General features: G+C 37.8%; 1 protein-coding gene across 3 annotated transcripts in view; it reads right to left on the reverse strand.

The window, feature by feature from the left end:
• LOC127677744 (solute carrier organic anion transporter family member 1A1-like) overlaps positions 1-17293 on the reverse strand; it is a 72254-nt gene that overhangs the window by 38862 nt on the left and 16099 nt on the right. For 2 of the 3 annotated variants that reach the window (XM_052172761.1, XM_052172762.1), the window contains 3 exons: positions 9386-9492; positions 8778-8924; positions 4746-4844 (listed from right to left, as the gene is read on the reverse strand). In XM_052172761.1, the coding sequence (XP_052028721.1) occupies positions 4746-4844; positions 8778-8924; positions 9386-9492 (353 nt within the window). The remainder of the gene's footprint in view (positions 1-4745; positions 4845-8777; positions 8925-9385; positions 9493-17293) is intronic. The other variant, XM_052172763.1, reaches the window with a different exon arrangement.

A 17293-nucleotide genomic window follows, 5' to 3' on the forward strand; every position in this document is an offset into this window, starting at 1 on the left:
AAGAGTACATGGATGCTAAATAAATAAACTCATATCTTTGGTCCCAATACTTGCGTGACAAACCAAAAACAGAAAGGTTCCTTGTAAGCTCAAGGCCATCCTTTTCTACAGAGAAAATCCAGAACAGCCTAGGCTATGCAAAGGAACACTATCTCAATACATAATAATAAATATATTTCATCATAGAGGAGTATATTTGGACATTAAAAGTTTTATTTTGATTTGGCAATATGAACACTGTCACATGGTCAGTGCTAATGGTGGTATTATATATTCTCTTTGAGAGTAGTTAAAATGAATTAGACCTGGATAGAAAAGAGACTGTTATTAGATCAGTCTATACTTATAATGACTTCAAACTTCTTGAACAACAACAAAAAAAGTATGTTAGGGTGGAGGAGAAACTATGTGTACATGTCAACAGGAAAGAAAAAAAGGTTTTAGATTTCACCCAAAGTAATAAAGATCAGATTTGATAGAGGGCGATCCCCTGAATATCTTGGATGCAAACAGGAAGAAAGAAATCAAGAAGACCAACAAAAGGGGTAATGTGATTTGCTGATCCCTGTATATGAGAAAGCCCTGAGACGGGCTGAGACATCAACATGTCCCTACCCAGAACTTCTGCTACACATAGCCAATGGATCTTGTTGGCTAAAGAGTCTTCAAGATTCATCATGCCATTCTTTTAAAGGGCTTGGATGGAGGTTTATGGTTTTTGTTTGATTATACAGTTCAAACTAACTTAAGAAACACGGATGTCTTTCAACTGCTCAAAAAGAAAACAAAGAATCTTCATTAACTGATCTCTGCACATTATACATTCTATACATTGTGTTAATAGGAAAATAAGTGTTATGTCTGAAAGCTTTATGCTCACAGAAAAAAAAAAGTTAAACAAAAGGACAGCCAAGACACAATTTGCCTTTGGGAATGTTGAGATGCTGAGTCATAATGTTCCAGCATTCTGCTTGATCATACCGAAGACTACATTAATGCTGCTTCTTCTAAAGACTTGCTTCTAGGAAAACTTTAAAACATCTAGGTCATTTGATCCAACCTTACAGACTGTTCCAATTAGGATTTTACTTAAGCCTGAACTTTCTCAAAACATAAACTGAACAACCAATGCTACAACTAGGTCTTTTAAGACTTAACCATTTTCCAATTCTTCTTGAGCCCCGAAAAGAAAGTTTAGTCCCATTCATTCAGTGGCTGTTGGATGTTTGTTGTCATTTAATAAGGGAAAGTTACAATTAGTTATTGTTTCAGACAGGAAGGAGACCAAACAGGGAGGTTAGATTCAGGGATTTCTTTTTCCTTCTTTTTTTTTCCTCTGTCCTCTTTTCTTTATTAGATAGGAGAAAGAGGTTAAAAAAAAGGGGGGATATAGAAACATTACAAGAATATTAGACAAAAGGGATAGATTATTGAATCTACTCATACACAACCAAACAAAAAATTATAGCCATAATCTTACGTTGGTGAAGCTCTTTATATTTTGAGGCAAATTGAAGTTATATTTTGTTATATAGGTATAAAATTTTATATAGTGGTACAGAAATACATTTATTTTGACACATTCATATGTTATTATATATTGATACAAATTTAAGGTTATTTTGATACATATAACATATATAGGTTTTCAAAGTTTATTTGCTGTATTATATTTTCATAATTCTTAAAAATACAATATAAATTTCTAGTCCTTTAGAAAGCTGCTCTTACAAAATGTTAGGGATAAATAAAATTGCAAATTAATACTCAGGTAGACAAACTCATGGTCATATTAGTTCCTAGTTTAATTAATTACAATAAGATGTTTTTAAAGTTAATCTAAAATACTTTGTAATGTTTGATAATTCAGATAGACTCTTGAGAGTTTTCAAAAACATCAGAGATCCACAGAACAAGGCATTTATCATTGTTTCATTATTAAAAAAATTTTTTGACAATGATACAGGTCTGCTCCTGATAGTACCACCATTCCACTTCAAAGATCCTGAGCATTAATAACAACCTCCAATATGGAGTTGCTTCAATTGTAGCAAGCTAACCACTGGGCAAAGAAAATGCCCATGCTTCAACCATAGCTTTACAACACTGGAGATTTGGAATCTGAAGTGGTGACCTCCTGTAGCCAGGCTGGAACCGCAGTGGAAAGTTAGGGACACAAACCCACCCACAAAACTTGTGAAGCAAAATTTATCCTGTCTAAAAGAAATATAGTGATGAGGGATAGAGGAGAGACTGAGAGGATGGCAAACTAACAAACTGCCCAACTTGAGATCCATCCCATGGGCAAGAATCAACCTCTGACACTATTAATGATACTCTGCTATACTTGCAGATAGAAGCCTAGCATACCTGTCCTCTGAGAGGCTTTCCCCAGCAGGTGACTGAAACAGATTGCAGAGACCCACAACCAAACATTGGACAGAGCCTGGGGAGTCTTACGGAAGAGTTGGGATAAGGATTGAAGGCCCAGAAGGAGATAGGAACTACACAGGAAAACCAATAAAATTTACTAACCTGGTCCCTTGCAGAACTCAGAGATTGAACCACCAATCAAAGAATATGTAAGGGGTGAGAATTGGCTATAATGTTTTCTCTTAATTTTGCTCCCAAAAGCTGCAGTTCCAGATGTTGAGGGTCTGTGCCCCAAGCTGGCTTCCATTTGTAATAAAAAGTGGTCATATAGCCAATGATTGGGCAGGTAGGATTTTTTAGATTTCACAAGCAAAGAACCAAGGGATAGAGGGAGGGAGGAAGAGGAGAATCACCATGATGGGGGAGCAAAGAAAACAGGCTTAAAGCTCTGCTGACATGTAAGAACCAGGGTAAGTGGCCACAGTGGTCACTCGCCTGACTGGGCCTGGGGCAGCAGAAATAAAATATAGATTTAGCAAATACTAATTCAAGAATACCAGACAGGAATGTGTGTTAGCTGCAGGGAGGTTTAGAAGTGCCCAAACATTGAGCTAGTCAAGGCATATCAAAATTAGTTGGCGTGTATGTCTTCATTCACAAATCCAGAGTTCTTGAGTGGGTGCAATGACCTGCACCTACCCGGAGCCAAAGAGGTTTAACTAACTCTCTATACATACATGGGTTGGACCTATGACTCTCCACACATATGTAACAAATGCGCAGCTTAGTCTTTGTGGGTCCCAAACAACTAGAATAGGGCTATCCCAAAATCTGTTGCTTGTTCATAAGACATGCTCTCTACCTGGACTTCCTTGTCTAGCCTCAGTGGGAGAGGATATACATAGCCCTACAGAGACTTAATGTGCTAATGGGGTAGTCAGTGGGTCCCCACTCAATCAGAGGAGAAAGTGAGAGAGGATAAGAGGGGGGGGGGGGGTTGTGGGAGGATGTAACCAGGATATAAAGAATAACTGAAAGAAAGAAAGAAAGAAAGAAAGAAAGAAAGAAAGAAAGAAAGAAAGAAAGAAAGAAAGAAAGAAAGAAAGAAAGAAAGAAAGAAAGAAAGAGGGAGAGGGAGAGGGAGAGGGAGAGGGAGAGGGAGAGGGAGAGGGAGAGGGAGAGGGAGAGGGAGAGGGAGAGGGAGAGAAAGAGAGAAAGTAGAGGGCTGGAGAGATGACTCAGTGGGTAAGAGCACTGACTGCTCTTCCAGATGTCCTGAGTTCAATTCCAAGCAACAACATGGTGGCTAACAACCATCTGGAATGGGATCTGATGCATTCTTCTGGTGTGTGTCTGAAGACAGCTTCAGTGTACTCATATAAATAAAAATAAATAAATCTTAAAAAGAAAAGAAAAATGCTGTCCAAAATGGACAAATGGGTGCAAGGAAGATGACTACCAAACTCTGCCAATACAGGGTAAGCAAGTCCCTTATAGCTCTTGCTTCACTAATATGTCTGTCTGATGTACTTGGCCAGAAGACTGAAGATGGATGTTCCAATGTTATAGAGACAATTCTGGAGCTCTGTTCAGGTAGCCCACTATTTCTCTCTTGTACATAATATTGTAAGCTGCTTGTCTACATTTCCTACTTACTCAGGCAGTGTTTATTTCTTCTCAGGTCTCTGATGGGGTTGAAGACTAGATAGTTATAACATCACAACCAAGCTTAAGTTGTTTAGAACTTAAGAAGATTTTTTTCGAGATTCATAATATAAGTTAGGGTTGAAGTTGAATTAAGTACAAAGCCTTAAACCTGCCAAGATAGGATAGATAATAAAATAGTATCAAAAGTTACCAAATTCTATAGGCTGATCATTGCAAATATCAATCTCCCCTTATAGTTTTTGTTTTATAATTATTATATTTGTATACAGTTCTTATTTAAGAGAAGATCTTTTTATTAGACTCAAATGAGGAATTGTGTAAAAAAATATCTTGAGTATGCGTGGATGTAGCACCTGTCAATAATAAATTTGATGGCCTATATCGTAGATAGGAAATAGGGGATGGGATATCAGTAAGGCAGAATAGATTCTGGGATAGTGACAGGCACAGGAAATTTACCCTGAAAGATGTGACATAATGGTTTCATGGTACCTGAGTACAGGAAATCAGACATGCAACAGAATGTAGATTAGAAATAATGGGTTAATTTAAGTTATGAGCTAGTCAAAGAAGAGTCTAGCTATATAGCCATGGTATGTGTAAATGTATTTTGAATCTGAGTCTTATTTCTGGGAGCATGGGGCTGGGAAAAAGAACCAGACTTAACTTGTACAGGACTTTATAAGTAAAATGCATTGTGTTACCTGTATTCACCGACCCAATGTCTACATAAACACGTGCACAGAAAGATCCCAACAAAAGTCCAAAAATTGGGCCAAAAAGCCTTCCCACTTCTAAAATCCCTGGAAGTAAACAAAGATAGGAATATACATAACCACACATGAATTTTCTTGCACACAAAAAGCTGTGAGATTGAATTTCTTATAATCTTAATTTCTTTTCCTTCCTTTGCAGAACTGTGAATATAATGCAACAGGGTAGGCAAAAGCTCTACCACAGAGCTACATATTCTACGACTGGAGATACATTTTATATATTCAACATATAAAGAAATTATGCTTGGTATCTATGTTAAATGTACATACATATGTACATATAACATATATATCAACATGTATCATATGTATGTTTATGTACCTGCATTGGCGTTTATAAATATTAAGAAAGAATTTTCCATTGTTTCAATATCGAACATTCTCAGAAGATCATGTGTTACAGAATTGTTTCCCATCGAGGTATCACAGGATTCTGATGGAACCCTTCCCATGCAGAGCGTGGTGGTGAGTCTTCAGGTCATCTGGAGTACAACCATAGTCTCTTTCATATTTTGTTGTATTTTCCCATCACAAGATGAATGGTTTTTACCAGACTCATCCTTCTGCCATAATTAGCTTCTTGATGACCAAACCACATAGCCCAGCAACATAGACCAAACATCTAAAGATGTGAGCCATGTGAATTTGTCTTTATAACCATTATCTCAGCTATATAATAAAGTAAAAAGAAGTTGACTGACACAGAATCTTCATTTCTTAAAGCAACCTTCCAAATTGACACATCTTTTATGTCTTAAAGCAATCTTCCAAATTGACACATCTTTTATGTCAAGATGAAGGCAAGGGTGTCACTATCAGTCCCTTCAAAGCCCCAAAGTGAACAAGGTCCTCTGATGTTTTCATAGCCATGTTTTAAAGGGGCCTCAATAATGGTTAGCTTTCATTGTCAACTTGGTACATCATAGAATTACCTGAGAGGAAATCCTAAATGGAGTACTGTCTACATTGGGTTTACCTTTGGACATGTCCATAGGAAATTGTCTAAAGTAAGTAAAATAATGTGAAAAGGCCAAGCCCAGTGTGGGCAGCCATTCCCTGGGCAGGAAGTTCTGAATGGGTAGGAGTAGAGAAACAGCTGAACACAACCATGTAAGCAAAGCCATAGCACAAATACATTCACTCAGTTTTTGAAGATGTGACCAGTTGCTTTGACTCCTGTTACTATGGCTTAGATGTGCTGGAAATGTAAGACAGATAAACCCCTTTCTCCAAATGAACCCCTTTCTCTTAAATGTTGAATTTATTCACAGGAACAGAAATTAAATTAGAACTGTTTCTAAATGAGTGTGTGTTGTAATGAATTTCTTATAGTGCAGATTCATCAAAGCTTCACTCTGGAAATTTCCTTCCACAGAAAGAATGTGTCCTCATAACAGCACTTCTCTTTGATGTTATCCTGGTCATTTTCTTATCTCACAGTTATTTTCACTTCCTTCTTCCTTTCCAACCACACCTGGCTTCTTTGAAACCCCCTCAAGTACCTCCCAATGTATCTGCAGTTCAGAACCTCTCCTGAGCCACCACTACCAACAGAAAACTCAGATATGAACAAAGTCAACTTCCTCCCTTCTCTTTATATCCCATCCTTTACTCCTTCTCTGTGGTTCGACGGGTTAGTCTTCCTGTGTGTGCCTGACTTCTCAATACCACATTCTTCTACCTTCCTTGTTCTCTCAAACACTTCCTTCTGTTTGATGTCCTCTATGCAAAGCATCCTACAAGATCTCCAAACTACTGAGTTCTGCCATGCCCTACACTGTCTGTCTGTCATTCTGCTCAGATGGTTTGTGATTTTAAGGTACTCTTTTAGTACCAAAAGTGACCTCCACAGGGATCACTTTCTCTACTATTTTTCTTTATTCTCTTAACTTACTTGACATAATTGTCCAACTCCTCATCTGTCTGCTTCCTCCTAACACCTTCTCCAAATTGTACGTTTATTTCTCACTTTATTCCCATGGATAGTCCCTGTTAACTTTTCCTCTTCTTATTCTACCCAAGTAGAAGAGTCTCAAGTGTGGATTATTATGAATACTCAGCACATTTGTGCATTCTCAAGAACATTGCATTTCTTCTTGATTTAACATATTGTCTACATAAATAACTCCAAGTTTTATATTTGGCTTCTATATCTGTGCAGCTACGGAGCCATATATCAAATTATGTTCTTCATTTGTTTTGTGTTTATTTCCTTATACATACTTAAACAATTATATATCTATTCATTTAAGAAACTAAGCTACTTATGTACTAAATATAAGATTCACAAAGTATGTATCTTATTCACTTCATATAGTTATTATTGTAGTTTATATATTTATCTATATAATTTGTCTCAAATTTTGATAAATATATCTATTTATGATTTTAGGGATGTACATGTATTTTTTCTTAGATGAATGTGAAGAGATCTAAAGACAATGACTAAATTAACACTAGAAAAAAATTACTGTCAAATTAATAAGTCTCCATAAATGGACAAAGCTTATTTTTAAATATAATTCATTTTCATTAATCCTACATCTCTTCCTGTCATATCTTACCATATTAAGTTCTTTTTGTTTGGTTTTTATTGATTTTATGTCTACATTAATTTAAAAAAATCTCTGTATAGCACTGGTTCTCAACCTTCTTAATGTTGGAATCCTTTAATACAGTTCTCAATAAAATAATTTTCTTGCTATTTAATGATGGTGATTTTGCTACTATTATAAATCACAATGTAAGTATCTGTGTTTTATGATGTTAGGTGACCCCTTTGAAATGGTCATTTCACATCCAAAGTGGTTGCCAACCATAGTTATGGGTTTATATATCAAGTACAGATAAATTTACTCAATAATATAATCAAATTATTTATAATAACTTCAGATTATTTAGTAGCTAACATAAGAAGATGGAAACTAAATTTATTCTTGCTGGGAGAGCATACATTTTTAAAAAAATAACTTCAAGCAATATGCCAAAAGAATGCATCCATATATTTGTTAAAATGATGGAAAAAATGTCTAGGCTAAGGGATTATAAGGAATGTAATTGTACCATTAATTTCATAGAGAAACAGGGTATAGAATCCCCAGTAGTAGAAGAGAACAGATGGTAAGTAAGAATATGGTTGGTGCTGGGTGGTGGTGGCACACGCCTTTAATCCCAGCACTTGGGAGGCAGAGGCAGGGAGATTTCTGAGTTTGAGGCCAGTCTGGTCTACAGAGTGAGTTCCAGGACAGCCAGGGCTGCACAGAGAAACCCTGTCTCGAAAAAAACAAACAAACAAAAAATGGATGGTATGGTATACAGGATAGGGAATACAGGATTAAAACAGTGTTTGGTCCACGAACACTCCAATGCTTATGAGTGCATGAAAAAGTAAACAATATATGGCACACACACACACACACACACACTCTACTCACACTCACTCTGTCTCTCTCTCTCTCTCTCTCTCTCTCTCTCTCTCTCATACACACACATACACACACACACACACACACACACACAGAGGGAGAGAGACATTCAGAGAGAGATACAGAGAAAGAGAAAGGAGAATTATACTTTAAAATACAATAGACACAAAATGGCCAACAATGGAATTGGGATAACTTTTAAATAAAGGAATTAGAACCCAAAAGCTACAAAAAGTAGAAAAACAAAACAAAACAATTGAATCTAAAGAACATTTTTGCAAGAATTACTGGCAATTCTATGAATGGTTTACAGATGCCTTGGCAACATCAGACGACTGTTCACTGTTCACTGTTCACCGGCAGATCTGAGGGTTCCCAACAATAAGAAGCTCTTTGATGAATTGGTATATCTGGAGCTAGTGGTTCCCCTTATTTGAGCATTCTTTAGACCAATGATACTGTAGCACATTGCACACTATGCTGAAAACTACAAAGCATTGAAATCAATAATCCCAAGGCTGATTTTCAAACTTACCAATATATAAAGGAGAGTTTTCTGAGTTTGCAAAGTCTTCGATGTAAGAAATACCCAAGGGCATGATGGGAGTTTCACCAATTCCACGTATAATATTTCCTACCAGTACATATATCCACATTAATGACTTCATTTGTTTCACACATTCTGCATTAAAACAAGAGAAAACCACATAAGTAGTTCATGGTTAAGTGTTACTAACACTAACAGTTAATTCAAAGTTTTCTGTAAATGGTTCTCAGGTCAGCCTTTTATTATAGCAACAGAAAGTAAACTAGACCAAACACATAGATCATATTGTCTGTCTAAATCCGTCTTTTTAATTCATTTTCTCTTGTGAGTCTATCTCTACAGTAGTGCTGTAGTAGAAATTTATGGCTATTTTTTTTTAAATACACACTTTAAGAAACAAAAGCATCTTAATAAGTATTTCCAAACTCAAGAGGGAGAGTATTCTAGGTTATTAGATATCTCCTGTCCCTGAAAATGGAAATAAATTCTCCTTTGCTTATATGTCTAATAAACCTAGTTTTATATTAAATCCCTTCATAAAAAAGTATTCTGTGGCCAAGTGTCTAAGCAAAAAGCAATGAGAAACAGGAGTCAACCTGTTGGGTCTTGCGTCGGCTTTAAGGTCTGTGTTCTGTTTTCCACACACAAGAAGCTGTTTGAGGACATGTTGCTTGTAGGTAAAATCGTTGTTTCATATTTGTATCTGTGTAGACACAGGAAATATTCACTGTGAGGAGTTGAGTGCAAAGAGATCATCTGCAGTTTACTGACTCCTGTTTCCCTGAAAACAGGGTGTTCAGAACCAGTTAGGACTGAAGATGAATCATAAACAATTTCCTCAAACTATTATTTATCAGTATCTGGATGATATTCTATTGGCCAATTCAGATATAAATATCTTGGAAAGAATGTTTGATGAAGTTTTAAAAAATAACCTTCCCTTGTTGGAGATTGCAAATCACCCTGAAAAAATAGAAAGAGAGGATTCTATGAATAAGTCTACAAAAGTTTAAGTTACAAAAGGTGCAAATCAGAAGAAACCAATTAAGGACTGTGAATGATTTTCAGGAGCTACCAGGAAATGTTAACTGGCTGAGGCTTGAAATTGACTTGGCTACTCAAGAGCTAAGCAATTTTTTCAAACCCAACAAGGTTGTAGATTTAAATAGCCCGAGGAAATTATCAGCTGAGGCTGAATAAGAGTTAGCTTTAGGCACCTGGCCTTTCTGCTGGAGTAGACCCTTGTTGAGTCTGCCGTAGTGAAGACACATCTCCTGATACATCTTAGAGAACCCCCCTGCACACAGGGCAGTTGAGAACCTGCTGCACACAGAGCAGTTGGTAAGAACCCCCTAAGCCTCTGGAGTCCCAGAGCTGCTGCTGGGGGCCTGGTGGGACATGCTACCCAGCAACCACCAAAACCTCTGCCCTCCCAAATATCACTCCCCTTCTGTTCCTTCCGCCCCTTCTGCTACCTGGCCTTTCTCCTGGGCAGACTCTAGATGGGTCTGCCACAGTCAAGACACCATCTCCTGATACATCCTCGAGAACCTGCTGCACTCAGGGCAGTTGGTCTCTCCATGGGAGTGCAGAGAGGCCTGGAAGCACAGGTAAGACCACCCCTACTGCTCAGAGGAACCTGTCCAGTACCATCAGGTGGGAGCCTTCCAGTTTCTGTCTCCAGTTGGGGACCATCCTCTGCCACAGTGAGCCATATCTAGGTAGCACAGGCAGATAGCTAACATCCCAGGACTGTGAAAAGTCCTGAGAGCACAGAGCTGATCCTGGGCCACAGAGCTACATACACAAACACCCCCACAGGAGAGTCTGTCTCCCAGGAGTGCCTACATACCTGTATGCACAGAGAGGACAGGAATCCCAGGAGTATAGATACACAGACTTGCAGGACAGAAAAGTCACAGTAAGAGACAGCAAGACCAGCTAATAAAAGATACAGATGGCAAAGGACAAACACAAGAACATTACCAACAGAAACCAAGGCAACTTGGCACTATCTGAACCGAGTTCTCCCACAACAGCAAATCCTGGATACCCCAACACACCGGAAAAGCAAGAAATGAATTTAAAATCACATCTCATTATGCTGATAGAGGACTTCAAGAAGGACATTAAAGAAATACAGGAAAACATGGGTCAACAGGTAGGAGCCCTTAAAGAGGAAACACAAAAATCCCTTAAAGAATTACAGGAAAATACAAACAAACAAGTGAAAACAAACAAGTGAAGGAATGGAACAAACCATGCAGGATCTAAAATTGGAAGTACAAACAATAAACAAATCACAAAGTGAGACAACTCTGGAGATAGAAAACCTTGGAAATAAATCAGGAGTCATAGATGCAAGCATCAACAGAATATATGACACAGAAGAGAGAATATCAGGTGCTGAAGATACCATAGAAAACATTGACTCAACAGTCAAAGAAAATGCAAAAAGCTTGTAATCCAAAACATCCAGAAAATAATGAGAAGACCAAACCTAAGGATTATAGGTATAGAAGAGAGCAAAGATTTACAACTTAAAGGGCCAGTAAATATCTTTAGCAAAATTATAGAAGAAAACTTCCCTAACCTAAAGAAAGAGATACCCATTAACATACAAGAAGCCTTCAAAACTCCAAACAGACTGGACCAGAACAGTAATTACTCCTGTTACATAATAACCAATACACCAAATGCACTAAACAAAGAAAGAATATTAAAAGCATTAAGGGGAAAAGGTCAAGTAACATATAAAGGCAGACCTATCAGAATTATACCAGCCTTCTCACCAGAAACTATGAAAGCTAGAAGATCCTGGGCAGATGTCATACAGACACAAAGAGAACACAAATGTCAGCCCAGGCTACTATACCCAGAAAAACTCTCAATAACCAAAGACAGAGAAGACATTCCATGACAAAACCAAACTTACACAATATCTTTTCACAAACCCAGATCTACAAAGGATAGTGGGTGGAAAATACCAACACAAGGAGGGAAACTACACCCTAGAAAAAGCAGTAATCTTCTTTCTGCAAACCCAAAAGAATACAGATTCCACCTTTAACAACAAAGCTAACAGGAAGTAACAATCACCTTTCCTTAATATCTCTTAACATCAGTGGGCTCAATTCCCCCAATAAAAAGACATAGACTAACAGACTGGATTTGTAAACAGGATCCAACATTTTGCTGCATACAAGAAACTGCCCTCGGTGGAAAATACAGTCACTACCTCAGAGTCAAAGGTTGGAAAACAATTTTCCAAGCAAATGGTTCCAAGAAACAAGCTGTAGTGGCCATTCTTATATCGGATAAAATCAACTTTCAACCAAAAGTTGTCAAAAAAGATAAGGAAGGACACTTCATACTGGTAAAAAGAAAAATCTACCAAGATGAACTCTCAATTCTGACCATCTATGCTCCAAATGCAAGGGCACCACGTTCATAAATGAAACTTTACTAAAGCTCAAAGCACAACTGTATGCCACACAACTGCAGTGAGAGACTTCAACTCCCTACTCTCAGCAATAGAAAAATCATAGAAACAAAAACTAAACAGAGACACAGTGAAGCTTGCAGAAGTTATGAACCAAATGGATCTAACATATTTATAGAGCAATCCATCCTAAAGAAAAAGAAAATTCCTTCTTCTCAGAACCTCATAGTACCTTCTCCTAAACTGACCATATAATTGGTCACAAAACAGGCCTCAACAGATAAAGGAATATTGAAATAATTACATGCACCCTATCAGATCACCACGGTCTAAGGCTGGTCTTAAGTTCAAACAAAAACAACCGAAAACACACATACACATGGATGTTGACAATTCTCTACTCAATGATCACTTGGTCAAGAAAGAAATAAAGAAAGAAATTAAAGACCTTTTAGAATTTATTGAAAATGAAGACACATCATACCAAAACTTATTGGACACAATGAAAGCAGTGCTAAGAGGAAAACTCATATATCTAAGAGCCTCCAAAAAGAAAATGGAGAGAGCTTACACTAACAGCTTCACAACACACCTGAAAGCTCTAGAAAAAAAGAAGCAAATACACCCAAGAGGAGTAGACAGTAGGAAATAAGCAAGCTCAGGACTGAAATTGACCAAATAGAAACAAAAAGAACTATACAAAGAATCAACAAAACCAGGAGTTGGTTCTTTGAGAAAATCAACAAGATAGAAAAACCCTTAGCCAGACTAACCAGAGGGCACAGAGGCACTACCTAAATTAATAAAATCAGAAATTAAAACAGATATAACAACAGAAACTTGGGAAATTCAAAAGGTCATCAGACCCTACTATAAGAGTATATACTCAACAAAATTGGAAAATCTGGATGAAATGAACAATTTTCTAGACACATACCAGCTGCCAATGTTAAAACAGAATCAGATTAACCATCTAAATAATCCATAAGGCCTGAGGAAATAGAAGTTTTCATTAACAGTCTCCCAACCAAAAAATGCCTAGTACCAGATGGGTCTCGTGGGGAATTCCATCAGACTATCAAAGAAGACCTAATACTGAAACTCTTCAAACTATTCCACAAAATAGAAACACAAAGATCACTACCCAATTCATTCTATGAAGTCACAATAACGCTTATACCTAAACTAAACAAAGACTAAAAAGGAAAGAGAACTTCAGACCCATTTCCTTTATGAACATTGATACAAAAATACTTAATAAGATTCTGGCCAACCAAATCCTAGAATACATCAAAATGATAATTCACCATGATCAAGTGGCTTCCTCCCAGGGTTGCAGGGATGGTTTAATATATGGAAATCCATCAATGTAATCCACTACATACACAAACTCAAAGAAAGAAAACGCACGATCATTTCATTAGATGCTGAAAAAGCATTTGACAAAATTGAATCCCTTCATGTTAAAAGTCTTGGAGAGATCAAAAATTCAAGGCCCATACCTTAACATAGTGAAAGCAATATACGGCAAACCAGTAGCTGACATCAAGCTAAATGGAGAGAAACTTGAAGCAATCTCACTAAAATTTGGGACCATACATGGTTTCCCACTCTCTTCCTATCTATCTAATATGTACTTAAAGTCCTAGCCAGAGAAATTAGACAACATAGGGAGGTCAAAAGTATATAAATTGGAAAGTAAGAAGTCAAAATATCACTATTTGCAGATGATATGATAGTATAGTTAAGGGACCTCAAAACTTCCACCAGAGAACTCCTAAAGCTGATAAACAACTTCAGCAAAGTGGCCAGATATAAAATTAACTCAAACAAATAAATAGTCTTTCTCTACTCAAAAGATAAACAAGTTAAGAAAGAAATTAGGGAAATGACACCCTTCACTATAGTCACAAATAATATTACATACCTTGGTGTGACTAACCAAGAAAGTGAAAGATCTGTATGACAAGAACTTCAAGCCTCTGAAGAAAGAAATTGAAGACGATCTCAGAAGATGGAAAGATTGCCCTAACTCATGGATTGGATTAATATAGCAAAAATGACCATCTTGCCAAACGCAATTTACAGATTCAATGCAATCTCCATCAAAATTCCAAATCAATTCTTCATAGAGCTAGAAAGAACAATCTGTAAATTCATTTGGAATAAAAAAAAATCCAGGATAGTGAAAACTAGTCTCCACAACAAAAGATCTTCTGTGGGAATTGCCATCCCTGACCTCAGACTCTACTACAGAGAAATAGTGATAAAAACCTGTATGGTATTGGTTCAGAGACAGGCAGGAAGATCAATAGAATAGAATTGAAAACCCGAAATGAATCCACACAGCTACGGTCACTTGATATTTGACAAAGGAGCTAAAAAAATATCCAGTGGAAAAAAGACAGCATTTTTAACAAAGGGTGCTGGATCAACTAGAGGTCAACATGTAGAAAATGCAAATTGATCCATTCTTATCTCCTTGTACAAAGCTCAAATCCAAATCGATCAAGGACCTTCACATAAAACCAGATATACTGACACTTATTTATATAGAGGAGAAAGTGGGGAAGAGCCTTGAACACATGGGCACCAGGGAAATTTTACTGAACAGACTACCAATGGCTTATGCTCTAAGAACAAGAATCAACAAATGGGACCTCATAAATCTGCAAAGCTTCTGTAAGGCAAAGGACACTGTCAATAAGACAAAACAGCAACCCACAGATTGGGAAAATATTTTTACCAATCCTACATCTGATAGAGAGTTAATATCCAGTGTATACAAAGAACTCAAGAAGACTCCAGAGAGTCAGATAACCCTATTAAAATGGGGTACAGAGCTACACAGAGAATTTTCAACTGAGGAATATTGAATGGCCATGAAGCACCTAAAGAAATGTTCAGCATTCTTAGTTGTCAGGGGAATGCAAATCAAAACAACCCTGAGATTCTGCCTCACACCAGTCAGAATGGCTGAGATGAAAAACTCAGGGAACTGGCAAGGATGTGGAGAAAGAGGAACATTCCTCCATTGCTGGTGGGACTGCAAGCTGATAAAACCACTCTGGAAATCAGTCTAGTGGTTCCTCAGAAAATTAAACATAATACTACCTGAGGACCCAGCTATACCACTCCTGAGCAAATACCCAGAAGATGCACCAACATGTAATAGGGACACATGTTCCACTATGCTCATAGCAGCCTTATTTATAATAGCCAGAAGCTGGAAAGAACCCAAATGTCCTTCAAGAGAGGAATGGATATAGGAAATGGGGTATATTTACACAATGAAGTACATTCAGCTATTAAAAAACTAAACAGAACACCAATAGCGTATGCTCTAAGAGCAAGAATTGACAAATGGGACCTCATAAAATTACAAAGTTTCTGTAAGGCAAAGGACACCATCAAGAGGACAATTCGGCAACCAACAAATTGGGAAAAGATCTTCACCAATCCTACATTAGATAGAGGACTAATATCCAATACATATAAAGAACTCAAGAAGTTAGACTCCAGAAAACCAAACAACCCTATTAAAAAATGGGGTACAGAGTTAAACAAAGAATTCTTACCTGAAGAACTTCGGATGGCGGAGAAGCATCTTAAAAAATGCTCAACTTCATTAGTCATTAGGGAAATGCAAATCAAAACAACCCTGAGATTTCATCTTACACCAGTCAGAATGGCTAAGATTAAAAATTCAGGAGACAGCAGGTGTTGGAGAGGGTGTGGAAAAAGAGAAACACTCCTCCACTGCTGGTGGGGTTGCAAATTGGCACAACCACTCTGGAAATCAGTCTGGCGGTTCCTCCGAAAACTGGGCACCTTACTTCCAGAAGATCCTGCTATACCACTCCTGGGTATATACCCAGAGGATTCCCCACCATGTAATAAGGATACATGTTCTACTATGTTCATAGCAGCCCTATGTATAATTGCCAGATGCTGGAAAGAACCCAGGTATCCCTCAACAGAAAAGTGGATGCAAAAAATGTGGTATATCTACACAATGGAGTACTATTCAGCCATTAGAAACAATGAATTCATGAAATTCTTAGGCAAATGGATGGAGCTAGAGAACATCATACTAAGTGAGGTAACCCAGACTCAAAAGGTGAATCATGGTATGCACTCACTAATAAGTGGATATTAACCTAGAAAACTGGAATACCCAAAACATAATCCACACTTCAAATGAGGTACAAGAAGAAAGGAGGAGTGGCCTCTGGTTCTGGAAAGACTCAGTGAAGCAGTATTCGGCAAAACCAGAACGGGGAAATGGGATGGGGTGGGTGGGAGGACAGGGGAAGAGAAGGGGGCTTACGGGACTTTCGGGGAGTGGGGGACTAGAAAAGGGGAAATCATTTGAAATGTAAATAAATTATATCAAATAAAAAAAACAATAGATTCATGAAATTCTTAGGCAAATGTATGTAACTAGAAAGTGTCATCCTGAGTGACATAACCCAATCCCAAAAGAACACACATGGTATGCACTCACTGATAAGTGAATATTAGCCCAAAATGCGAGAATAAACAAGATGCAATTCACAGACCACAGGAAGCTCAAGAAGAAAGAAAACCAAGTGTGGGCACTTTGGTTTTTCTGAGAAAGGGAACAAAATACTCATAGAAGCAATTATGGAGACAACGTGTGGATCAGAGACTGAAGGGAAGGCTACCCAGAGACTGTCCTACCTGGGGATTCAGCCTATAAACAGTCACCATACCCCAACACTAATATGGATGACAAGATGTGCTTGCTGAAAGGAGCCTGTTATGGTTGTCATTGGAGGGGCTCTGCCAGAGTCTTACAGATATAGAGCCAGATGCTAGCAGCCAACCATTGGACTGAGTGCAGAGTTGCCAATGGAGGAGTTGGAGGGAGGACTGGAGAACCTGAAGGGGTTTGCAGCCCCATGGGAAGAAAGATGATATCAACCAACCAAACTCCCCGGGCTCCCAAGTACTAAGCCATCAACCAGGGGTACACATGGTTCCAGCTGCAAGTGTGGTAGAGGAATGCACATCAGTTGGAGGAAAGGTCCTTGGTCCT

This window comes from Apodemus sylvaticus, chromosome 2, assembly GCF_947179515.1.
Source record: "Apodemus sylvaticus chromosome 2, mApoSyl1.1, whole genome shotgun sequence".
Taxonomy (NCBI): Eukaryota; Metazoa; Chordata; class Mammalia; order Rodentia; family Muridae; genus Apodemus; species Apodemus sylvaticus.